The 26,654-nt window shown below is 39.1% G+C and overlaps 1 protein-coding gene and 1 long non-coding RNA gene across 19 annotated transcripts in view; one reads left to right on the forward strand and one right to left on the reverse strand.

Moving 5' to 3' along the window:
- Positions 1 to 26,654, forward strand: part of CFAP20DC (CFAP20 domain containing) — a 326,758-nt gene that overhangs the window by 93,312 nt on the left and 206,792 nt on the right. For 17 of the 18 annotated variants that reach the window (XR_008501471.1, XM_054480722.2, XM_054480732.2 and 14 more), the window contains exon 5: positions 17,264 to 17,378. Coding sequence is in view for 16 of the 18 variants with exons in the window: in XM_054480722.2 (XP_054336697.1) it covers positions 17,264 to 17,378 (115 nt within the window). In the remaining 2 variants the exon portion in view is untranslated. Of the gene's footprint in view, positions 1 to 17,263; positions 17,379 to 26,654 lie in introns of those variants that run through there. The other variant, XM_054480735.2, reaches the window with a different exon arrangement.
- LOC129032820 (uncharacterized) overlaps positions 1 to 26,654 on the reverse strand; it is a 188,644-nt gene that overhangs the window by 59,796 nt on the left and 102,194 nt on the right. The window lies entirely within an intron of this gene.

A 26,654-nucleotide genomic window follows, 5' to 3' on the forward strand; every position in this document is an offset into this window, starting at 1 on the left:
TTGCTTAAACTGGGGAGGCGGAGGTTGCAGTGAGCGGAGATGGCACCATTGCACTCCAGCCTGGGCAACGAGAATGAAACTCCATCTCAAAAAAGAGAAAAAAATAAATGTTAGAGTTAAAATTATAAAACTTCTAGAAGAAAATAGAAGGAAATATTTATGACCCTGGGTTAGTGAAAGGGTTTGTAGATATAATACTAAAATATGATTAGTATAAGAAAAAAATGATAAATTGGACATTATCAACATTTTAAAATGTTGTGTTTCAAAAGACACAAGTAAATGAAGACAAACCACAGACTGGTGAAAATATTTGCAAATCATATGTATGATAAAGTTCTTGTACACAAAATATTTTAAAATTTTTACAATTAATAATATGAAAATATATCATCCAGTTTAAAATTTGGTTAAAGGTTTGAATAGGCATTTCGCAGAAAAAAAAGACAAAGGGCTAAAAACCACATAACAGTATTTTCAATACTATGTATCATTGAAGAAATGTAAATTAAAGCCATGATGAGATAATACCTCACACCCACTATGATGGCTGTGATCAAAAATATAGAGAATATCAGGTGTTGGTGAGGATGTGAAGATAATGAAATTCTCATACTTTGCTGATGGAATATGAAACAGCACAGCCACTTTTCCTAATATGTACCTATGAACAGTGAAAACGTGTCCACATAAAGAGTTGAACATGAACGCTCATAGCAGCATCATTCAGGTTGGCCAAACGTGGAAACAGCCTACAATTCCATCAACTCAGTTGGTGAATAGATCAACAAAGTGTGATATATCCATATACTAGAATACTATTCTGTAATAAAAAGTTATCATACATTCTGCAATATGAATGAATCTTAAAACGTTATGCTAAGTGAAAGAAGCCAGATGCAAAATATTTTATATTTTTTTACGTTTATATGAAATATCCAGAAAAGGTGAATTTAGAGACCAACACCAGATTGGTATTGTCTGGGGCTGGGAGTTTGAGTAGGGGTGGTCTGCAAACAAGCATAAGGGATTTTTTTTAAATAATTTTTAAAAAATTTATGGGTTCATAATAGGCATATATATTTATGGTGTACATGAGATGTTTTGATACAGGCATGTGTAATATGTAATAATTACATCATGGAAAATAGGTTATTTATCCTCTTAAGCATTATCCTTTGTTTTACAAATAATCTAATTATACTTTTAGTTTTTAAATGTACAATTAAATTATTATTGACTATAGTCACCCTATGTGATATCAAATACTAAGTCCTATTCATTCATTCTATTTTTTTGGTAATCATTAACCATTCCCATGTCCTCACCACCTGCCCACTACACTTCGCAGCCTCTAGTAACTGTCCTTCTACTCTGTCTCCATGAGTTCAATTGTTTTGATTTTCAGATTCCACAAATAGGTCAGAACATTCAATGTTTGTCTTGTGCTTGGCTTTTTTTACTGAATAAATGACCTCCAATTCCATATATTGTTGGAAATGAGTAAATCTCTTTCTATTTTATGGCTGAATAATACTCCATTGTATATAAGTACCACATTGTCTTTATCCATTAATCTGTTGATGGACACTTGGTTTGCTTCCAAATCTTGGCTATTGTGAAGAGTGCTGCAACATACATGGGAGTTCAGATAGCTCTTTGATATACTGATTGCCCTTCTAGGTATATACCCAGTGGTGAGATTGCTGGATCATATGATAGCTCTATTTTTAGTTTTTTGAGGAACCTCAAAACTGTTCTCCATAGTGGCTGTACTAATTTACATTCCCACCAACAGTGTACAAGGGTTACCATTTCTCCACATCCTTGACAGCATTTGTTATTGCCTATCTTTTGGATATAAATTATTTGAACTGGGGTAAGGTATCTCACTGTAGTTTTGATTTGCATTTCTCTGATGATCGGTGATATTGAGCACCTTTTTATATGTGTGTTTGCTATTTGTAGATCTTCTTTTGAGAAATGTTTGTTTAAATCTTTTACCCATTTTAAAATCAGATAATTAGATGTTTTCCTATAGAGTTGTTTGAGCTCCTTATATATTCCAATTGTTAGTCCCTTGTCACATGGGTAGTTTGCAAATATTTTCTCCCATTCTGTGGACTATCCCTTCACTTTGTTGATTGTTTCCTGATATGGTTTGGCTGTGTCCCCACCCAAATCTCTTCTTGAATTATAGTTCCCATAATCCCCTTGTGTTGTGGGAGGGACCCAGGTGGAAATAGTTGAATCATGGGGGTGGTTTCCCCCATCGTATTCTCGTGATAGTGAGTTGTCAAGAGATATGATGATTTTATAAGGGGCTTCCCCCTTTGCTGGGCAGTCATTGTTCCCCTTGCTCCCACCGTGTGAAGAAGGATGTGTCTGCTTCCCCTTCTGCCATGACTGTAAGTTTCTTGAGGCCTCCCAACCCAAGCTGAACTGTGAATCAATTAAACCTCTTTCCTGTATAAATTACCCAGTCTCGGGTAAGTGTTTATTAGCAGTGTGAGAATGGACTAATATATTTCCTTTGCTGTGCAGAAGCTTGTGCACCAGTGAATTGTCTTCCCTTCAGTGTGGCAAGTTCTTCCATGTTCTGTGCCAGTCCAGAGGTGCCATCCAGGAGCCAGGGACTAAAGTCAAAAACCTTAGCTGTCTACCTGGTGTTCTATTGTATTGCAGCTGAGACAGCACTCAAACCACAAAATGTAGTCTTTCCCACTCTTCTCTCTCCTTTCCAAAGGCAGAGGTGTCTTGCCCTGTGGCTACGGCCACCTCATGCCCACTGGGAGTACTGCTAGACTGCTGCTGATGTTCCCTTAAGGCCCAGGTGCTCTTCATTCAGCTTGTGGTGAATGCTGCCTGGTCTGGGACTCACCCTCCAGGAAAGTGGGCTCCCCTCTGGCCTAGGGAAGATTCAGAAATGCCTTCCAAGAGCCAAGTCCTGGAATTGGGGGCCCCAAGAACATGCTTGGTGCTCTTCCCCCTTGTAGCCAACCTGGTACCTAAGATACAAGACGAAGTCCCATTACTTTTCCTTTCATTTTTCTCAAGCAGAAGAAGTCTCATCCTGTAGCCACTACAACTGGGAATGTACTGAGTCTCATGTGAAGTCAGCAAGTCTCCGGCCCTCAGTGTATTACAATGGTATCACTGCTGGTTATTCAGTGCCAAAGGACTCTTCAGTTAGCTGGTGAAGAATCCTGCCCATACTGGATCTTTCCTCCAAGGCAGTGGGTTCCCTTCTGGCCCAGAGTGTGTCTAGAAAGGTCATCCAGGAGCTAGGGCCTGGAAAGGGGGCCTCATGCCTCTGACTGTTGCCCTATGCTACTGCTGCTGAGCTGGTATCCGAAGTGCAAGACAGAATCCTTCCCAGTCTTCCTCAAGCAGAAGAAAAGGAGCTACAAACTGTGCAGCCTGGGGTTAGAGGAGTGATACCAGCATGCCCTTAGCTATTCCAGCTGGTGTCTCAAGAGGTCACATGCCTCCCCAGTTCACTGCCTCTGAGACCAGTTCAGCACTAGGACTTGCCTAGGAGTTGCAGACTTTGTGGTCTAGACTGCTGTTGAAGTTTATTTGGGGTCCCAGAGCACTTTAGTCCATGGTGGCTAGGCTTGCAGGAACTTAAGTTTTAATCGCTGGGATCAGTGATTCACCTCTGGCTAGGGCTGGTTTAAATGCTCCCTCTGTGGGTGGGCATCAGCTGAGTTTGGTCTGGTTTTGCTTTCTTCTATAACAAAGGCAACACTGAGTTAAATGCCTCACAATTGCTGGCTGTTCCTCTACGTGACACACAGAAATGCTGTCTGCACCATGCTGCCACAACCGAACATGGGGGAGGGGTGGCATCAGTGATTTAAGATGTTTTTCCTACCTCTTTAGTGCTTTTTTCAGCAATATGAAGTTAAAACCAGGTACTGTTTGAGTGCTCACCTAATTTTTTGGTTCTTATGAAGGTGTTTTTTTCTGTGTCTAGTTGTTAAATTGGTGTACTTGCAGAGGGAATGATCAGTGGAGCCTTTTGTTCTGCCCCTCTTGGTCTAAGGGATCTTTTTGAGATGATGGGAATGTTCTACAACTGGATTCTGGTGAGGGTTGCGTAAGTCCTTAAATATACTAAAAATCATTGAATTTTACACTAAATATGGTAAATTTTGTGGCATGTAAATTATTCCTCAGTAAAGTTTTTTTTTTTTAGTTTTTATTTCAATAGTTTTTTGGGTACAAGTGGTTTTTTGCTACCTTAATGAATTATATAGTGGTGAATTCTGAAATAAAGCTGTTTTTAAAAAGCGAATCAAATGGTGTTCAAAGAAAGGTTCCAAGAGTGCCAGTTATTAATTTAAAATCATAGGTGTAAAATATGTATTGTAAAGAGTGTTAACCATTAAAAAAAGAAATGAGCTACAGTGTATTTTAATAAGCACACTAAAGTGTCTTGGGTTCAGAATTGCTACTCTTCTCTTTTAAAGACAGAAGAATCCTCAGTGAATTGAAACTTCAGTAGAAGGGAAAACTAATGGAATGAAATTCCCTATACTAATCATGCAACATTAGAATGAATGTGTAAGGGAGGCCATAGAACCATCTTCTATTGGCCATTAAATTCAGTACACAGCCATATAATATATATCGAAACGTTTTACATATTTAAACAGGCTATTTTGCAATCTCACTGTTTCCTTGTAACTGTACCTAGAGCTATTTGATGCCATCACTGAAAATGTGCATCCTAATTTTGTAATTTTTAGGTCATGATGAGGAAAAATAAAAACCATTTTGGCTTAAAGAATAGATGATTCTATAAATGAATCAAATCATCAGAAGTCTGAGATCAGTTTTGCAAGTTCACTCTAACCTGAAGTGAGCATTTGCAAATGATTGTAAATGATTGTACATACAGAAGAAAGGTGAATAGGTAATCTGAATAAATGAGTTTATCTACACTCTTGGATGGGTGCTACCATTTACTCAAATTCTCATGGAGTTGCCATTGTGGGAAAAAACTGTCAATCAAAGATGAAGATCTAAAAGCAAATTGAAAATTGAATTGAAAAGTAATTTTACTTTCAAGTGGTTTGCAAATGTAGATGTTAAGTTTGAAATGAATGCTGTTAATGACCATAGCTGAGAGAGTTATACACCTGCTGATCACTAGAATATTATTATAAATGAGGTTGATTTTCCCATCAACTACCCCATTTTTTCTCAACATAGTGTCATTACTTTTTCTATCACATTGCTGACCCTTAGCTGTGAATGCTCACTTATGTATATAACAATGTATTAACTCATATATGGTGTTTTTAAAAAATGAATCCTTAAGTACAAGAGGAATAATGCTAGTGTTACTTGTCTCTTTCTTCTTTGTTAGGTTACAGGAGGTTTTTGATGGTGAAAATCAAGCCTGTATTACAAGTGTAGAGCTGTTTTACAAGCAGCCTCCTTGCAGCAACTAAATTGCCCCCAAAAAAGCACATAAGTGTAATGAAGCTTTTAAGTAGTCACACATATGCATTTATATTCTCTCTCTCATGAATGACTAATTTTAATTTTTTTAAAGTAGCAATTCAGCTTGCTTTTAGAACCATTTAAGCTTAGCACATGATTTTGTTTTCCCCCCAAAGCCAACTATTCTTGATTATGAGATAGGGGAAGGTTTGCATATTTATTTTTGCAAAGACAGTAGCATAAACCCTCATCACCATATGGATGGCTTAGTCCTAATATCTGTGTCTTAAGCTGGGCACATGATCATTTAGAAATTCTTCCAAACATCAGAGCCATAATGATTAGACTTAACTGGGAACTATTTTGTGCAAACCAAAATCTGACTTCCGTGAAGATAAACCTCATGCTGTGAGCCTAGCATTTGGTTCCTATTGAGTTTTGCAGTCTAGAGGACCCACCTCTTAATAAATGTGTTGGATTACGTTGAAAGATACACTATAGCAGAGGAATGAATCTTTCTTTTGGCTTTTCACAGTCTTCTGTCTTGCATGCTTTTCCCTAAATGTGTGCATGGTTCCTACCTCTACTTGACTCAACTCAGCTTAAATGTTGCCTTATGTGAGAGGCCTTCCCTAACTACCCTTTCTAAAATAATACTTCCCATCCCTATCACTCTGTATCACTTTGTCATCCTTTATTTCTATTCCATAGTCCTTATTGGGAATTGACATACTATATGTGGACTAGTTTATTTGTTACTATCTTCTCCGTTCGAACAAGCTGGAGACCTTGTTTTTTTCACTGTGAAATCCCCAGTATCTACTTCCAGACTTGAGAGCAAGTAGGTGCTCAATAAGAAGATGAGCCAATATGTAACTCTGGTAGGGCTTCAAAAAAGGCCACTTAGCAAATATTTCCTAATTAATTATAAACCCCTGAATCTAGCTCTGTGAGAGTACTGTGATAAGCAGGATGTGATCTCAGTGCCCTGGGGTGCTTATAGGCTAGTAGAAGAGTTTATATATAACAGTCTGACACCCACACTTTTTTTTTTAATCAAGACTCACTGGAGCAGAATAAAAGATGTCATAGCCTACAACCCCACCCATTCCCACTTTCCACTATGGAGGTTGGGACATTGATAGAGAGAGGATTACATAGGCATGTGTGAGCCACTTATGTTTTAGTTAATAGAAAATTAAAGGCCAGAATTCCACAGGGTTCAATGAACAATCTACAGCCACCCAAGCTGATGATGGTTACTTGAATACAAGCACTGCAATACTGTGACAGTCAATTTCAGTTGGCATAATAAAGAGAGAAGGGGCTTTCCAAGGGAAATGCATAAGCAAAGGCATGAAAATAGAAAAGAATGTCATACATTTAAATAACAGGAAGCATACCAGTATTGTCATTGTGGCAGTCCACTCCAGTGTCCCATTTCATGTCCTCTGGACCCACCTCTGCTATCAGCTGCACTGGACAGTTTGGTGCAAGTTAGTGCAAGTGTACCCTAGAGCCTCCTTTGATGCTGTGGAGGCCCACTTCACCCATGGACCCAAGTTCCAATATACAACTTGGAAATACTGGGGAGTTAAGGCCCCTAAAGGCAGCCCGTAACCCTTGGGGATTGGGAGTCAGTGATTATGTGCTCCCACCTCCCACCCTTCAGGTGGTCTATTCTGTAGGCTGTTCTGTACATGTCTTCAGAAGTCCCGGTGGAATGGAGCCCCTGTGACTTGTAGTGCTGTCACTGATAGTACATTCTTATATTGCCTTTTCCTCCTTTGTTGTCCTATTCTCCCTGCTCCCTCGCTTCTGCTTCATGAGATCACCTCTGAAACAGACTACTTGCACCGTATTTTAAATTCTACTTTTGGAGATGTGCTTCCTAAAGACGCTGCACAACACAGCCAAGTATATGAGATAGCTCTAAGGATTGCATTGGCCAACAAACTCACAAGAATTGAAGACCTTACTCAGTATTGAATTTTATAAATATTCTCAAGGATATAAGTCATGAAGTACACATGAAGCAGAAGGAGATCCAGTCCTTTCTAAATGCACATGGCCCAGATTTAATGGGTAAGTTCTCCAAGCAATACCTGAGGGAGAGCTACCAGCCCAAAGAGAGCTTATTTTGGCTACTTCATATATTTGTAGCTTATGTGGCATTTTTCAGGGAGCCATGCCCCCATAAGCCCATGGATTCCAGGTTGTTGACTACAAGCAGTCCTAGACGTATCAGGTATATCCTGCAAAAGGCTTTCCATTAAGAACTTTTCCCCTAATACCATTAGTGCATTTTCCAGGGAGCTCACTCATGTTTACAGGGAGTTTTGGCTGGTCTTATATCTTTTTTTTCTGGAATGCCCTTTAGTAAAGTAAAGTAAATGGTTGCAGGCCTGCTGCTCTCTTTCCTTCCCAGAGGAAGCATGCAACCTTTTAAAAACACTGAGCCAGGTAACTACCAACCTTGGAGTCGTCAGATAGACTTGTAAATAATTTACCGTTATTGCTCTTGCCTCATCATTTTAGGCTTTAGTAGGTCTCCTGGCTCTGCTACTTACTATCTATGAGACCTTGAACAAGTTGCTTAATGTCTCTGAGCCTCTCACTACATTGGTAAAATGTAAATATTGATTCCTATTTCAAAGAGTTGTTGGGAGGAATAAATGAGATAACACAGGTAAAATGGTATGCAGGTTCTGGCACGTGGTAGGGATTTAGATGTTGCTCTTCCATGTCCCATCCTCTTCTAACTATTTATAATTATATCCTTGATTTCTCCCCTGCTGAGGTCTTCTTGATATCTCATATTAAAACTCCCAGCAACCAATCTTGGCTTTCTTCTGCATTTCCTCTCTTCCTCTTGTACCAATTTGGATATTCTCTCCTGGAGTCTCGGGTGCTAACCCCCTGGTTTCTGTCCTGCACATTTTTCTTCATGGGGTTTGATAGGAGCAGAGGGTGCGTAGAGAAATGTGGTGACAGGCAATACTGGGGTAGTGGATAAGGGTCAGAATTTGGAGGTCCCTGAATAACAAACAAGGTAGGAAACTTGGACTTTATTCCATAGACTATAAGATGCCAAAAAAGAAATTGGAGCTTAGGGGTGACATTCAGTCTCCATGGCTGGTCCACATGAAGAATGGACTGAGAGATAAAACACTGGGGGCTGGGTGGGGTGGCCCACGCTGTAATCCCAGCACTTTGGGAGGCCAAGGTGGGCAGATCACCTGAGGTCAGGAGTTCGAGACCAGCCTGGCCAACATGGTGAAACCTGTCTCTACTAAAAATACAAAAAATTAGCTGGGTGTGGTGGCACGTGCCTGTAGTCCCAGCTCCTTAGGAGGCTGAGACACGAGAATCGCTTGAACCTGGGAGGCAGAGGTTGCAGTGAGCCGAGATCACGTCACTGCATTCCAGCCTGGGTGACAAAGTGAGACTCCATCTCAAAAAAAAAAAAAAAAATTGGGGCAGTTGGGAAACTAGTAGAAGAGGCCGTTTCAAGCAACAAATGACCTGAACTTTGTAACTGTAAGAAACCAAAGGAAAGAATAGAAAAGAAACCACTAAGAAAGTGACTTTGGGCTGGTCGTGGTGGCTCACGCCTGTAATCCCAGCACTTTGGGAGGTCAAAGTGGGCCGATCACGAAGTCAGGAGATTGAGACCGTCCTGGCCAATGTGGTGAAACCTCATCTCTACTAAAAATACAAAAATTAGCTGGGTATGGTGGTGTGCGCCTGTAGTCCTAGCTACTCGGGAGGCTGAGGCAGGAGAATTGCTTGAACCAGGGAGGCGGAGGTTGCAGTGAGCCAGCATCGATCGTGCCACTGGACTCCAGCCCGGTGACAGAACGAGACTCCCTCTCAGAAAAAAAAAAAAAAGAAAGTGACTGACAGCATGTGGCAACTAATTGGATTGGTGAAGTTCAGATGCTCATGATGACCAGCAATCAGTGATTCTCAGGAGTCCTCACTAATAACTGAGAGGATTTGAAGTAAGTATATGAGGCCTATTGTGAGGTATGAGGTTACCCCCAGGAGCCTGGGAATGAGGAAAATAAGATTAGCCTCCAACATTTTAATTGTAAGATAATAACCATTGGATCAGAGCTTCTTTTTACCTATCAAAAGGAAGGATTTGTGGACGGAAAGAAGATAATCTCATACACACATACACACGAAAGGTAAACATGAACTATGTCCATTCAAACACAGTGTAGGGTAGGCATCTTAGCCATTAGATATTAAATATCTTGTTCCCAGGAGGAAAGATCATTCTACTATGCATGTGTTTATAGGGATCACCTGCCCCAAAAAGAAAGCAAGCATGTAGTTCAGAAGGTGGATACTGGGATTAATTAGATCTGAGTTTAAATCTATACTCTGCTGAATGTGTGGTTTGGGGAGAGATACCTAGCCTTACTAGCTAAGCTTTAGATTCCTCATCTGTAAAATAGATGATAATAATAATAGTAGATATCTTGTAGGGTTTATGGAAGGATTAAATTAGATAAAGTATATAGAGTGCTTAATGCATCGTTGGCATATAGAGAATGTTCAATAATTGATATTTAATAATGATATTTTTGGAAAACATATGCATCTTACACTGAAGTCTAAGTCAGTCATTCGGATTATATGCTAAGTCAGGAAATCCTTCTGATACTTGATAGATTTTTTTTCTTTATATGAATTAACACATTTCAGTAGTTTACACTCCAGTCTTGCTAGCTTGGAGATCATCCTTCTGGAAGGCCTTACACAAGATCATGGATGGAGGCACAAATTTGTAACCTATTGGAAAACTGGATCCAGAATGAAGCAGGAAGAGGTTCTAAAGGAGTGAGAGGGAGAAGTGAAAGGGGAGTGGTTTTCAGCGGAGAAGCAAGTATTATCTTAAGAATATAATACGGTTCTGTGGTTCTCACCATACCGTAAACTCTATAAGGACAGAAACCAGGGAATCCTTGGTACTGCTATATTCGGAGCACTTAGCACAATGTCTACTAGTCTTTTGGTAAACAGTGAACAAATGAAAGTGCTTCAGCCTGGAATAGTAGTTGGCATAGTGTTGCATGACAGAAATGGCAGTGGATTTTAAGTTCAAAGACAGAATGGTAACACTTGTCTCTGCTACTTACTCACTGTATATCCATGGGGTAGTAATTTCTGGAGTCTTATTTTCTCATCTGTAAAATAGAAAATGAATGAAAGTGTTAAAAACAACTATTTAAGAAAAGTTACTTCTCTCTGGCTGCCCTTAACATTTTTTCCTTCATTTCAGCCTTGGAGAATCTGAGGATTATGTGTCTTCGGGTTGCTCTTCTCGAGGAGTATCTTTGTGGTGGTCTCTGTATTTCCTGAATTTGAATGTTGGCCTGTCTTGCTAGGTTGGGTAAATTCTCCTGGATAATATCCTGAAGAGTGTTTTCCTACTTGGTTCCATTCTCCCCGTCACTTTCAGGTATACCAGTCAAATGTAGGTTTGGTCATTTCACATAGTTCCATCTTTCTTGGAGGCTTTGTTCATTCTCTTTCATTCTTTTTTCTCTAATCTTGTCTTCACGCTTTATTTGATTAAGCTGATCCTCATTTTCTGATATCCTTTCTTCTGCTTGATTGATTCAGCTATTGATACTTGCGTATGCTTCACAACATTCTTGTGCTGTGTTTTTCAGCTCCATCAGGTCATTTATATTCTTTTCTAAACTCATTATTCTAGTTAGCAATTACTCTAACTATTTTCAAGGTTCTTAGCTACCTTGCATTGGGTTAGAACCTGCTCCTTTAGCTTGGAGTAGTTTGTTATTACCCATCTTCTGAAGCGTACTTCTGTCAAGTCCTGAAACTCATTCTCTATCCAGTTTTGTTTCCTTGCTGGCAAGGAGTTGTGATCCTTTGGAGTAGAAGAAGTGTTCTGGTTTTTGGAATTTTCAGCCTTTTTGTGCTGGTTTTTCCTCATCTTCGTGGATTTATCTACCTTTGGTCTTCGATGTTAGTGACCTTTGGATGGGGTTTTTGTGTGGACATCCTTTTCATTCATGTTGATTCTATTCCTTTCTGTTCATTAGTTTTTTTCTAACAGTCAGGCCCCTCTGCTGTAGGTCTGCTGGAGTTTTCTGAAGGTCCACTCCAGACCCTCTTTCCCTGGGTATCACCAGCAGAGGCTGTAGAAGAGCAAAGATTCCTGCCTGTTCCTTCCTCTGGAAGCTTCATCCCAGAGGTGCACCTGCCAGACGCCAGGCAGAGCTCTCCTGTATGACGTGTCTATTGACCCCTGCTGGGAGGTGTCTCCCATTCAGGAGGCACATGGTTCAGGGACCCACTTGAGGCAGTCTGTCCCTTAGCAGAGCTCGAGCACTGTGCTGAGAGATCTGCTGCTCTCTTCAGAGCCAGCAGGCAGGAACATTTAAGTCTGCTGAAGCTGCACCCACAGCTACCACTTTCCCCGGGTGCTCTGTCCCAAAGAGATGGGAGTTTTATCTATAAGTGCCTGACTGGAGCTGCTGCCTTTCTTTCAGAGATGCCCTGCCCAGAGAGGAGGAATCTAGGGAGGCAGTCTGGCTACAGCGGCTTTGTGGAGCTGCTCTGGGCTATGCCCAGTTCGAAATTCCCGGTGGCTTTGTTTTCACCGTGAGGGGTAGACTGCTTACTTGAGCCTTAGTAATGGCAGACGCCCCTTCCCCGACCAAACTCTAGTGCCCTGGGTTGACTTTAGACTGCTGTGTTCTCAGTGAGAATTTCAAATCAGTGGATCTTAACTTGCTGGCCTCCGTGGGGGTGGGATCCACTGAGCAAGACCACTTGGTTCCCTGGCTTTAGCTCCCTTTCCAGGGGAGTGAAGGGTTCTGTCTCACTGGTGTTCCAGGTGCTACTGGGGTATGAAAAAAGACTCCTGCAGCTAGCTCGATGTCTGCCCAAACAGCCGCCCTGTTTTTTGCCTGAAACCCAGGGCCCTGGTAGTGTAGACACCTGAGGGAATCTCCTGGTTTATGGGTTGCAAAGACCACGGGAAAAGCATAGTATCTGGGCCAGGATGCACCGTTCCTCATGGCATAGTCCCTCACGGCTTCCTTTGGCTGGGGGAGGCAGTTCCCTGACACCTTGCACTTCCCAGGTGAGGCAACGCCCCACCCTGCTTTGGCTTGCTCTCCATGGGCTGCAACCACTGTCTAACCAGTCCCAGTGAAATGAGCCGGGTACCTCAGTTGGAAATGCAGAAATCACCTGCCTTCTGCATTTATCTCACTGGGAACTGCAGACCGAAGCTGTTCCTATTCAGCCATCTTCTGGCACATATCATTTTATTTTTCTTTTACAGCATAAAAATCTTCAACAAAATACTAGCCCAATTGAAATTTCCTCCAAGAATACAAAGTTCATTTCACATTTGAAGATCAATGAGTATAATTAAATATATAGACAGGATAAAGGTGAAAAACAATAGGATCATTTCAACCAGTATAGAAAAGGCATTTATCAAAATTCTGCAACATTTCATGATTGAAAAAAGAATATCTAAAAAAGTAGAATGGAAAACAACATCCTCAGTGTGATAAAGTAAACTACGTCTAACATCATACTTAATAAGGTCATAATGAACACTTTCTCCCTATGATTGGGAATAAAGCAAGGGTATATATTCTCATGATTTCTATTTCAGATGTGCTGAAGGCCCTAGCCATTGTGGTAATGCAAGAAAAAGAAATGAAAGGGCCAGGCACGGTGGCTCACGTCTGTAATCCCAGCACTTTGGGAGGCCGAGGCGGGCGGATCACGAAGTCAGGAGATCGAGACCACGGTGAAACCCCGTCTCTACTAAAAATACAAAAAATTAGCCGAGTGCAGTGGCAGGCGCCTGTAGTCCCAGCTACTCGGGAGGCTGAGGCAGGAGAATGGCGTGAACCCAGGAGGCAGAGCTTGCAGTGAGCTGAGATCACGCCACTGCACTCCAGCCTGGGCCACAGAGCGAGACTCCATCTCAAAAAAAAGAAAAAGAAATGAAAGGTATCAAGTTGAAAAAGCAGAAGTAAAACAGTCTTTATTCACTCCAGGACATGATTGTTTATGTATAAAATCCTCAGGAATCTACAAAACAACTACTGGAACTCAAGAGTGAATTAAGCAAAGGTCAGAGGAAACAAGTACCATATAGAGAAATCAATTGAATGTCTATATACTAGAACCAAATGACTGGGAAGTGAAATTTTCCTTTTTTTTTTTTTTTTTTTTTTGAGATGGAGTCTCGCTCTGTCACCAGGCTGGAGTGCAGTGGCACAATCTCAGCTCACTGCAGCCTCCACCTCCCGGGTTCAAGCGATTCTCCTGCCTCACCCTCCTGAGTAGCTGGGATTATAGGCATGTGCCACCACACCCAGCTAATTTCTGTATTTTTAGTAGAGACGAGGTTTCACCATGTTGACCAGGATCATCTAAATATCTTGACCTCGTGATCCACCCGCCTCAGCCTTCCAAAGTGCTGGGATTACAGGCATGAGCCACTGCGCCCGGCCCTAGGAAGTGAAATTTTAAAATTCATTTTCAATTGTGTCAGAAGACAAAATACTTAGGAATAAATTTAACAAAAGATGTGCAGAGCTTCTAAAATGAAAACTATAAAACATTAAAAAAGAAATTAAGCAAAGCGTAAATAATTGGAGATACATATCATGTGAGTAGACATGATCAGTGTCATTCCCCTGAAATTGATCTATAGATTCAACACAATCCAAGTTAAACTCTCAACACTTTTTTTAATAGAAAATGATAAATGGATTCTAAAATCTATATGAAAAAGCAAAACCCAAACAAATCTTGAACAAAACTAAAGTTGAAGAGTTTCTTTACCTAGTTTCAAGACTTACTCTAAATCTACAGTAATCAAGATAGTGTATTATTGGTATAAGAATAGACAAATGGATCAACGAAAAAAATGAATCAACAGTCCAGAAATACAGCCTCACACACATATATTTATGGTCAACTGATTTTCAACAAAGTACCAGGGCATTTCAGTGAAAAAAGGAGAGTCTTTAATAAATGGTGTTGGGACAATTGTATAAACATACAGAAATAAAAGAACTCCAACCCTTATGTCATACAACTCACAGAAACTAATTTGGGATGAACTAAATGTAAAAACAAACTATAAAGATGTAGAAGGAAACATAAGAAAGTATTTGTGCAACTTTAGCCTGGGCAAGGATTCTTCAGAACACAGAAAGCACTAGCATAAATAATGTTAAACTATATTTCATGAAAATTCACCTGCCTTTTCACAAGAATAGAGGCTCCAGAAGGATAGGAACCTTGTCTTTTTCATCGCTGTCTCCCTGACGTACTCCCAACAATTTTCCTGGCTCAGTCTTTGTTGAATGTATGAATGAACGAATGAATGTTCCTGTAGTTCCATATGAAGTGATAGTATACTCAATCATTCCTCCATTTGGAGTTTGACTCTTAACTATTTAGATTAAAAATATGTAGTTTGGCTGGGCACAGTGGCTCACGCCTGTAATCCCAACATTTTGGGAGGCCCAAGCAGGCCGATCACCTGAGGTCAGTAGTTCTAGACCAGCTTGGCCAACATGATGAAACCCTGTCTCTTCTAAAAATACAAAAATTAGCTGGGCATAGTGTCAGGCGCCTGTGATCCCAGCTACTCAGGAGGCTCAGGCAGGAGAATCGCTTGAACCTGGGAAGCGGAGGTTACAGTAAGCCACGATTGCACCATTGCACTCCAGCCTGGGCGACAAGGGCGAGACTGCATCTCAAAAAAAAAAAAAAAAAAATGGACCGGGCACGGTGGCTCACGCCTGTAATCCCAGCACTTTGGGAGGCCAAGGCAGGCAGATCACGAGGTCAGGAGATTGAGACAATCCTGACTAACATCGTGAAACCCTGTCTCTACTAAAAATACGAAAAATTAGCCAGGCATGGTGGCGGGTGCCTGTAGTCCCAGCCACTCGGGAGACTGAGGCAGGAGAATGGCGTGAACCCGGGAGTTGGAGCTTGCAGTGAGCCAAGATCGCACCACTGAACTCCAGCCTGGGTGACAGAGCTAGACTCTGTCTCAAAAAAAAAATAAAATAAAAAATAAAAATAAAATTTAAAAAAACGTAGTTTTATTCATGAAAGCACAGTAGCCCTTTAATAAAACTGTGATAGATGAATTTTTGATTAATGCAGTCCCTCTTTTTGTTCCCTTTTCCTTTCTAGAATCCCAGTAGTCTTTCCTTTTATTTCCTAATCAGAACTTACAGAAGAGACCCAATAGCATCTCTGATGACATGATTTTCCAAACATATTTGATCCTGTACCCCATTAGTAAAATATTTGTACATACCTGCCATATAGGGGCATTTATTTAGAAAATATATAAATATGTTACTATACTACTGTATAATGAGACATGCACAAAAATAACATTTTAAGGGGATGAGGTGAAAGTTCTAATGTTTTCTTCCTGCACTTCAGTGGATTGTTGCATATCACTCCTCCTCCCCATGTGTTCATCCCACTTTGAAGACATTGCCTTAGGGTAAATGTGATACTATGTTTACATATATGTATATACATCAGGGTATAATACTGCCATAGTGTTAATACTTCTGCATTTTAAACCTTAGCTCTGACTGTGGATTGAAAGACTTTGTATTTTAAATGAATTTATGATATCATTTAGTGCAAGCAGGGTGGAATTTTTAGGTCTGGAGCATACTCTGAAATCTCACCTAATTTTTACTGTATTTATTCTTAACATTGTCTAATGATAGTTTTTTTTTTCACTGAAAGATATGTAGAGTAGTTTAGAGAGGAGCAGTACCGAGATTAGAAAAGTGGGAAGGAGGGGGAACGGAAGTGCTGTAGAAAAAACAATGCCAATTTTAAAAACAGTTAATTACACTATAAATATTGACAACGATGCATTTGAATGAAATGTTGTCTTCTTGGGGGATTACTAAATATAGAAAATTAGCAGTGTAATGTGTCTAAACAAAGTTTTTCCCTAATAATGGGGAAGAATCGTTCTCAAATAAAAAGACGGTTTTTAAAGAAGCATCAATTCTATAATATAGCAGCCTGAGACAGGTTTGGAGATTTTAAGCCTGCTGTGTTACCTCTGAGACCTAAAGAAAGCAGAACATAAAAATGAGCCTCTATCAATTTGAAGCAAACTTAATCTTTGTGATCATGGCTGTGGTCTAAATCTATTAAAGATGTTCAATTTCAGTGTCCTTGGTATCACTGTGGGTTGACCTGAATAGTGAGCGATAAAGTTGTGTATTATAATTCTGGTTGGAAGATATGTGCTTAGGAAGTGAAACTGACAGCCAGTGTTTTGTGTCTGTCTCTAAGCAGACTAAGAGCCTATATAAAATGACAGATGCATTTTTAGGGAAAGAAACCCATAATGTTTTCTTATTTAGTAGGTGACAGTATGTCCCAAGATAACACAAGCTTAAGGGGCTGGAACAAGTATGGTTATTAAAGGCTAACAGTTTCTCAGTTCATCCAAATTGAATTTTTTCATAGGCTGGAGGACTGTGGAAATCTAGTGTGGAGTACTGAAATGAATTAGCATATTAAGTGAATTTATACATTCAGGCTTCTGAGCACCTTGAATTCAAGAAAGAAATTTTATTACTTCTTGAAAGAAAAAGGCAATTCTTAAATTCTGTGTTTGATCTTCCAGTTGAAAAGGGTCTATATGATAAATTATATCATTTTGATGATTATCCAAAGAAGTGGTTATTAAATTGATGGGAATCTTTCTGTCTTCTCTCCTCCATTTTTTCAGAATTACTGATTTAGGGAACATCAAAAGAAGATTATATTTATCAACGGTCCATAAGGAACTATCCTCCACCCCTCTTCATGCAAAAATTCCACTCTTCATGATCAAACGTAAAATTGTAAGTGTCATATGAATGTTGCCTAAAATATTAAATTCAATTCAACAAATATTAATTATGGGCTGACTCCATATGTGAGGTACTTTGTTAAGTACGATGGTGGTATAAAAAATGAATAAAATTCATGACCTTCCTTCCCCTCTCTTGAAAGAGCTTAACATCTAAGTGGAATAACGTAATTATTTGAACATCTATAAAATCACCAAAACTATTACAAAGCACAATGGAGAGAGAAAGTGCTATTGGTAATGTGAAAGGGAAAGGAATCCATCTGACTGGGGATGGGGGAAGGCTTTCTGAAGGAGATAGCACTTAGAGTGGACTTGGGAGGACTCTAAGATTTCAACAGGGAGAGATAGGAAGCCAGGCATTCCAGCAAAAGCAACAGCATGGGCAGAAGCATGGAGGCTGGAAAGAGGTAACCTCCGGAGAACAGTGAACAATTAATCTTGTTGCCAGATTGAAAAAGAGCCCTAAGGAAACATTGGTCTGACAGTACAAGAGCCTGATATGGGTTCAGACATTTTAAGTAAGTTGTGTAACTTCTGAAGGGCCTGATTTTTCTGACAAGTCTTTCTCAAACTTCAGTCATTTCAATACTACTCTCAGTACCCTGTTTCTGTACTACCCATTCTGGTATGCACTTGATACTTTCCTTTAAATCAACTCTCTCTCTTTTTTTTTTTTTTTTTTTTGCTTAAATTTAATGTAAAAGAAAACTTTATACCACTTTTATAAGTGGAAAACCAGTGTAATTTTCCCAAAATACAACATAAAAATAAACATACTGAAAACAAAACAATATTTTAAAGTCTAACTGGGTACTGTTTCTTGTTTAAGGCTCTGTCCTGAGGGCTGCTGTTTGTTAAAAAGAGTTTATCAAGGATTAGATACATGTTCAGCCATTCTCCCTGTCATAGTTAGGACTGAAGGAAAACTGACAAAGGGACATTTTTATTCTGGGATCCAGAATTATTTAATGCCACACCCATATACCGTCTAAAATCATTTCACAAATGGTACATGTTCCACTCTTTGGGAACTACTATGGTAGATTTGAAAAGGAAGCCATTAAAGCTTTTGGGCTAGAGAAGGACCACACAGTCAGTTCTCTGCTTTGGGAAGATTAATCTGATAGTAATATTTGCAATGATTTGGAGGGTGTAGAAATTGGAAGTGAGGAAGTTATTTGCAATCATCCAGATTAGGGTTAGTGAGGACTGTGGGGGCAGTGGGGGGAGCAGCGGAGGAATGGATGTGAAGCAACATCAGAAACTTAAAAGTCAGATGAGCTAAGACATGTATGTAAACAGACTTTTTTCCATACAATGTGGTACATTCTGTGAGAGCAACAATCAGAATGAACTACAGAGTAAAAGGAGAGTGGTCAGAGAAGGCCCTCTGAAGAAGTGGGTGCCTGAGCTTGGCCTTGAAAGACAGGAAGGCATTAACCAGTTGAAGAACGGGAGAATAGTGCTCCTGGAAGAGAACAAGCAGCATTAATGGTAGCTGTGTGGTGTGCAGACAAACCCAGTGATCTAGTGTTACTGAAGAGAACCAAGGAGGTTCCAACAAGGGAGAACAGTTGAGTTGGGAAAGTATTTAGGGAGCGTGGCAATCATAAGTAACTTCAATAAGAAGTTCTGGTATATCAGGAAAGAGACAGGGCCATGAACTAAGAGAATGGAAAGTGGCAGCATAAAGTGCATACTGACCATTTCTTTCAGTAGGCAGATCCACTGGGCTTTCTGTTCATGTAGAAAAAAGTAAAGAATGGGAATTAAATATAACTTTGGAGATTGGCAGCCCTGTAATAAAAATGAGCTGGATTATGGAATAAATGGATGGTTTCTGTTTGCAGTAGAAGTTTTAAACATTCATTTAATATTAAATATCCATAAATGCTTGACCATTAAATGTGAAGTCTTCAGTTATTGAAATTAAACCATTTAAGACATTTAGGGAAATGCCTTACAAATAAAATTGTATTCATCATTTTGTGTTTAGGTATTGATTTCCTTATTCATGTAAGATTCTTCAGAGTTCAGTGTTAGGTGGTTTCTAAGAGTTAAAGCCCACGTGAGACAAATACACTATTCAGTGTGTAGTTAATAAATCAAATTTGTCACTACCTTGCTTTTGTGAGTTCAGTCACCCTTGTCAGTTAACTAACTCTGAAGTCTAGATATTTCATCAAAATCTGAGTATTATGTATGTGGCTGTAACCCACACACATAGTGTACGTTCATGAAAATTCAGTATTTGAAAATAAAATACTATCTTTCCATTATAAGTAAACCACACAAGTATCTTGATGAGATAGAAAGTGAACTTGACTGAAAGGTCTTTCATATTCGATAAATGAGTTTTTCAGATGAATGTGTGTTATGTGTTTACAGTGCTGGGTATGTAATGACATAAATAATTTAGTATTTAAACTATAAAGAAAGGAGCTATAATAGGTACTGTGGAGCAAAGTTTCCTAATCCTTTTCAATTCATCTGTCTTCCTCATGTTTCTACCCCTGGGCAAGTGGCTCAATAGAGAATATGAAAAAAGGAGATATAGGCAAGAAAGTTAAATATGGCTGTTAAAAAATTAGTGATATGAAGAAATCATATTAGTGACTACTCTAGGTGACTTCAGCTCATGTTATGCTAAATTTTAAAAAGCAAAACAGTCATAGCATATCTAGAACTTTCCTTCTGAATATGGGTAAATCTAGAAAAAATTTGAAGCAGTCTAAACAATAAGAAACAAATAGGGCATTTGTTTCCGTGGTGTTCTCCTCAGGCCCATACGCCAATGCGGTGAGATCATCAAGTCATAATTACTCGTAATATGTTCTAATTGCTCTATATTTTATTACATATATAACATATAAATAGTATTTAGGGGTTAAGAACATAGAATCTGGATTCTGATACTTACTAGTTTTGTGATCCCTTGCAAAGTTCCTGTTTCATTTTCCTCATCTATAAAATGCAGTTACCTGAAGTATACACACCATTAAGGTTGTTGTGGGGATTTACATTAATTAATAAGCATAAAGCTCTTAGAATAGTGCCTGGCATAGAGTAAGTCCTAGATAAGGATTATAAGTCCTGTCTGATCTATAGATGCTACTTCCTCCAGGAAGCACACTATGATTTTCCCTCTGCAGATTAGATATTTTGGGCATAGCTCATCATTGCCATTCACAATTTCATAACCCTCATAATACCTCTCCACCTTGCACTTTAACAATCTGTTTACTTGTCTGTTTTCCCCAGTAGACTACAAGCATATCTTATTTTCCCAGTAGACTACAAGTGTATCATCTCCAGTCCCTATTAGTGCATGGCATATAGTAAGTGATCAATAAATGTTTATTGAACAAATTGGCAAGTCTTAATGTATCTCCTGACATGGGAGAAAAAAAAATGAGTTTATCATGGCCGAATTATATAAGCTTTCTAAATGTGCTTGTTGATTCCATAAATGCCTAGGAGTATTCAAATACTAAGAAATTTGGTTTGAAAACTTGCTCTCATTCCTCCCAATCCAAGAGGTGCTTGGCAGCAGAGAGTCTTTCCTTTCCACTGCTAGTATACTCTATTCCCAAAGAGCCCTTATTTAATTAAAGCTGAGTTGTGTTTTAGGGGAAGTTTCTCCAGAGAGCAGCAAGGTGGCAGAGAGCATCTCACCCATTCAAGATGCCACCTCTAGTGGCCTTCCTGTTGTTGATGTGGTATTGGCCCCAGTTCTCTGTTTTTGCCAAAGCACTCTTCACTTCTTTCTACCCCTTAGGAACTAGTAGATATTTTGTTGGCAAACCTCAAAACAGCATTCTAAAAGCATATCAGCTAACACTTATAACTCAGGAAATTTCACGTAAAATTCGTAATTTCAGACTTTGCTTGAAAAAGGTCAGATTTCTCAACATTGAACCTGCCTTATCGCACACAAGCACTTGGTGGGAGCTAAGTAGTAATGTCACACTTCTAAGAAGCTGCAAGCTCTCCTGTAAAGTTGAATCCTCCTTACTCATAAGGTATGCAGGTGGACTCAGACCCTTCTTGCTTCACTCATTTCGGTTTTCTGCCTGGGCCTTCTAGGTGTTCATTGGCAACCCTTGATTTACAGGATAATTGCCAAATGGTCCACTTTGCCTTGGTTTTTTAGCTAAAGCCTTTAGGTAGCCAGAGGCTGCAAATAAAGTTAATATTCTTCTAGCCACACCAAAATGAATATTTATATATAGGCCACTTTCTGTCCCAAATGCCTTTAAATGTTCCTTTCAAATAAAAATTTTTATATTTCATGTTATTTTTAGCTGTGAAGAATCACTTTAATATTTAAGTTATAATAACTTATGGTTTTAACTTGGGTTTTCAATGGCAAGAACAATTTTAAAAATTAAAAACTATCAGATTAAATAGAAGTACCCACTTAGTTGAGACTCACTGGAATCAATCTTACTTCTTTAATGTAATTTCAGTTAGTTGATGCCGGTGTCAGATGAACATCAATGTCTCGTTACCAAAGTATGTATTAATATACAGTAAGTTTAATTCCATTTGAATAAGAAGTTCAATTATGAGATATCATTCAGCATAAATCATTCATTGGAGATATAACAAAGTGATATGTTAAATTACAATGCCAGAGTTTTTTAGTAACCTCTAGAATTCAGATACCCAGTGTTTGTCATTTAAATGGATAAAATTACTCTTTAGGAGCTATTCCATCATGAACCACAACTCTGATGGAATATTTTATAACTTTTATTACAAACTGGAAGTCTGATATAATGTTTTTAAAACTTCCCCTCGTAGATCATTTTTCCCATAGAGCCAATGATGTAGAAGTTTGAGGTTTTTAATAGTGTTTAATTTCTTGAGTGTCATTGAATGAGAAGGGAATGGAGGAGGCAGGTTTATTCGGACAAAAGGTCATTTAGAAATACATACAAAATACAATTAGAGGATGTGTCTTAATGATGTCATTCTAACCTAGAATTCATTGTAATGTTGATGGTACTTGATTGAGAGTTTTTTAATGTTTTCATCTCATTTATGTGAATATTATTATTTTTTCTTTTTTTCTTCTTCTTTTTTTTTATTATTATTATTATACTTTAAGTTTTAGGGTACATGTGCACCATGTGCAGATTAGTTACATATGTATACATGTGCCATGCTGCTGTGCTTGCACCCATTAACTCGTCATTTAGCATTAGGTATATCTCCTAATGCTATCCCTCCCCCCTCCCCCGTCCCCACAACAGTCCCCAGACTGTGATGTTCCCCTTCCTGTGTCCATGTGTTCTCATTGTTCAATTCCCACCTATGAGAACATGCGGTGTTTGGTTTTTTGTCCTTGCGATGGTTTACTGAGAATGATGATTTCCAATTTCATCCATGTCCCTACAAAGGACATGAGCTCTTCATTTTTTATGGCTGCATAGTATTCCATGGTGTATATGTGCCACATTTTCTTAATCCAGTCTATCATTGTTGGACATTTGGGTTGGTTCCAAGTCTTTGCTATTGTGAATACTGCCACAATAAACATATGTGTGCATGTGTCTTTATAGCAGCATGATTTATAGTCCTTTGGGTATATACCCAGTAATGGGATGGCTGGGTCAAATGGTATTTCTAGTTCTAGATCCCTGAGGAATCGCCACACTGACTTCCACAATGGTTAAACTAGTTTACAGTCCCACCAACAGCGTAAAAGTGTTACTATTTCTCCACATCCTCTCCAGCACCTGTTGTTTCCTGACTTTTGAATGATCGCCATTCTAACTGGTGTGAGATGGTATCTCATTGTGGTTTTGATTTGCATTTCTCTGATGGCCAGTGATGATGAGCATTTTTTCAAGTGTCTTTTGGCTGCATAAATGTCTTCTTTTGAGAAGTGTCTGTTCATATCCTTTGCCCACTTTTTGATGGGGTTGTTTGCTTTTTCTTGTAAATTTGTTTGAGTACATTGTAGATTCTGGATATTAGCCCTTTGTCAGATGAGTAGGCTGTGAAAATTCTCTCCCATTTTGTAGGTTGCCTGTTCACTCTGATGGTAGTTTCTTTTGCTGTGCAGAAGCTCTTTAGTTTAATTAGATCCCATTTGTCAATTTTGTCTTTTGTTGCCATTGCTTTTGCTGTTTTAGACATGAAGTCCTTGCCCATGCCGATGTCCTGAATGGTAATGCCTAGGTTTTCTTCTAGGATTTTTATGGTTTTAGGTCTAACGTTTAAGTCCTTAATCCATCTTGAATTAATTTTTGTATAAGGTGTACGGAAGGGATCCAGTTTCAGCTTTCTACATATGGCTAGCCAGTTTTCCCAGCACCATTTATTAAATAGGGAATCCTTTCCCCATTGCTTGTTTTTCTCAGGTTTGTCAAAGATCAGATAGTTGTAGATATGCGGCATTATTTCTGAGGGCTCTGTTCTGTTCCATTGATCTATATCTCTGTTTTGGTACCAGTACCATGCTGTTTTGGTTACTGTGGCCTTGTAGTATAGTTTGAAGTCAGGTAGCATGATGCTTCCAGCTTTGTTCTTTTGGCTTAGGATTGACTTGGCGATGCGGGCTCTTATTTGGTTGCACATGAACTTTAAAGTAGTTTTTTCCAATTCTGTGAAGAAAGTCATTGATAGCTTCATGGGGATGGCATTGAATCTATAAATTACCTTGGGCAGTATGGCCATTTTCATGATATTGATTCTTCCTATCCATGAGCATGGAATGTTCTTCCATTTGTTTGTATCCTCTTTCATTTCATTGAACAGTGGTTTGTAGTTCTCCTTGAAGAGGTCCTTCACATCTCTTGTAAGTTGGATTCCTAAGTATTTTCTTCTCTTTGAAGCAATTGTGAATGGGAGTTCACTCATGATTTGGCTCTCTGTTTGTCTGTTACTGGTGTATAAGAATGCTTGTGATTTTTGTACATTGATTTTGTATCCTGAGACTTTGCTGAAGTTGCTTATCAGCTTAAGGAGATTTTGGGCTGAGACAATGGGGTTTTCTAGGTATTCAATCATGTCATCTGCAAACGGGGACAATTTGACTTCCTCTTTTCCTAATTGAATACCCTTGATTTCCTTCTCCTGCCTAATTGCCCTGGCCAGAACTTCCAACACTATGTTGAATAGGAGTGGTGAGGGAGGGCATCCCTGTCTTGTGCCAGTTTTCAAAGGGAATGCTTCCAATTTTTGCCCATTGAGTATGATATTGGCTGTGGGTTTGTCATAGATAGCTGTTATTATTTTGAGATACGTCCCATCAATACCTAATTTATTGAGAGTTTTTAGCATGAAGAGTTGTTGAATTTTGTCAAAGGCCTTTTCTGCATCTATTGAGATAATCATGTGGTTTTTGTCTTTGGTTCTGTTTATATGCTGGATTACATTTATTGATTTGCATATATTGAACCAGCCTTGCATCCCAGGGATGAAGCCCCCTTGATCATGGTGGATAAGCTTTTTGATGTGCTGCTGGATTGGGTTTGCCAGTATTTTATTGAGGATTTTTGCATCAATGTTCATCAAGGATATTTGTCTAAAATTCTCTTTCTTGGTTGTGTCTCTGCCTGGCTTTGGTATCAGGATGATGCTGGCCTCATAAAATGAGTTAGGGAGGATTCCCTGTTTTTCTATTGATTGGAATAGTTTCAGAAGGAATGATACCAGTTCCTCCTTGTACCTCTGGTAGAATTCGGCTTTGAATCCATCTGGTCCTGGACTCTTTTTGGTTGGTAAGCTATTGATTATTGCCACAATTTCAGATCCTGTTATTGGCCTATTCAGAGATTCAACTTCTTCCTGGTTCAGTCTTGAGAGAGTGTATGTGTCGAGGAATTTATCCATTTCTTCTAGATTTTCTAGTTTATTTGTGTAGAGGTGTTTGTAGTATTCTCTGATAGTAGTTTGTATTTCTGTGGGATCGGTGGTGATATCCCCTTTATCATTTTTTATTGCATCTATTTGATTCTTCTTTTTTTCTTTATTAATCTTGCTAGCAGTCTATCAATTTTCTTGTTCCTTTCAAAAAACCAGCTCCTGGATTCATTAATTTTTTGAAGAGTTTTTTTTGTGTCTCTATTTCCTTCAGTTCTGCTCTGGTTTTAGTTATTTCTTGCCTTCTGCTAGCTTTTGAATGTGTTTGCTCTTGCTTTTCTAGTTCTTTTAATTGTGATGTTAGGGTGTCAATTTTGGATCTTTCCTGCTTTCTGTTGTGGGCATTTAGTGCTATAAATTTCACTCTACATACTGCTTTGAATGTGTCCCAGAGATTCTGGTATGTTGTGTCTTGGCTCTCGTTGGTTTCAAAGAACATCTTTATTTCTGCCTTCATTTCGTTATGTACCCTATAGTCATTCAGGAACAGGTTGTTCAGTTTCCATGTAGTTGAGCAGTTTTGAGTGAGTTTCTTAATCCTGAGTTCTAGTTTGATTGCACTGTGGACTGAGAGACAGTTTGTTATAATTTCTGTCCTTTTACATTTGCTGAGAAGAGCTTTACTTCCAACTGTGTGGTCAATTTTGGAATAGGTGTGGTGTGGTGCTGAAAAAAATGTATATTCTGTTGATTTGGGGTGGAGAGTTCTGAGATGTCTATTACGTCCGCTTGGTGCAGAGCTGAGTTCAATTCCTGGGTATCCTTGTTAACTTTCTGTCTCGTTGATCTGTGTAATGTTGACAGTGGGGTGTTAAAAGTCTCCCATTATTATTGTGTGGGAGTCTGAGTCTCTTTGTAGGTCACTCAGGACTTGCTTTATGAATCTGAGTGCTCCTGTATTGGGTGCGTATATATTTAGGATAGTTAGCTCTTCTTGTTGAATTTCTCCCTTTACCATTATGTAATGGCCTTCTTTATCTCTTCTGATCTTTGTTGGTTTAAAGTCTGTTTTATCCAAGACTAGGATTGCAACCCCTGCCTTTTTTTGCTTTCCATTTGCTTGGTAGATCTTCCTCCATCCTTTTATTTTGAGCCTATATGTGTCTCTGCACGTGAAATGGGTTTCCTGAATACGGCACACTGATGGGTCTTGACTCTTTATCCAGTTTGCCAGTCTTTGTCTTTTAATTGGAGCATTTAGTCCATTTACATTTAAAGTTGATATTGTTATGTGTGAATTTGATCCTGTCATTATGATGTTAGCTGGTTATTTTGCTCATTAGTTGATGCAGTTTCTTCCTAGTTTTGATGGTCTTTACATTTTGGCATGATTTTGCAGCAGCTGGTACTGGTTGTTCCTTTCCATGTTTAGTGCTTCCTTCGGGAGCTC

Source organism: Pongo pygmaeus, chromosome 2, assembly GCF_028885625.2.
Source record: "Pongo pygmaeus isolate AG05252 chromosome 2, NHGRI_mPonPyg2-v2.0_pri, whole genome shotgun sequence".
Lineage (NCBI taxonomy): Eukaryota > Metazoa > Chordata > Mammalia > Primates > Hominidae > Pongo > Pongo pygmaeus.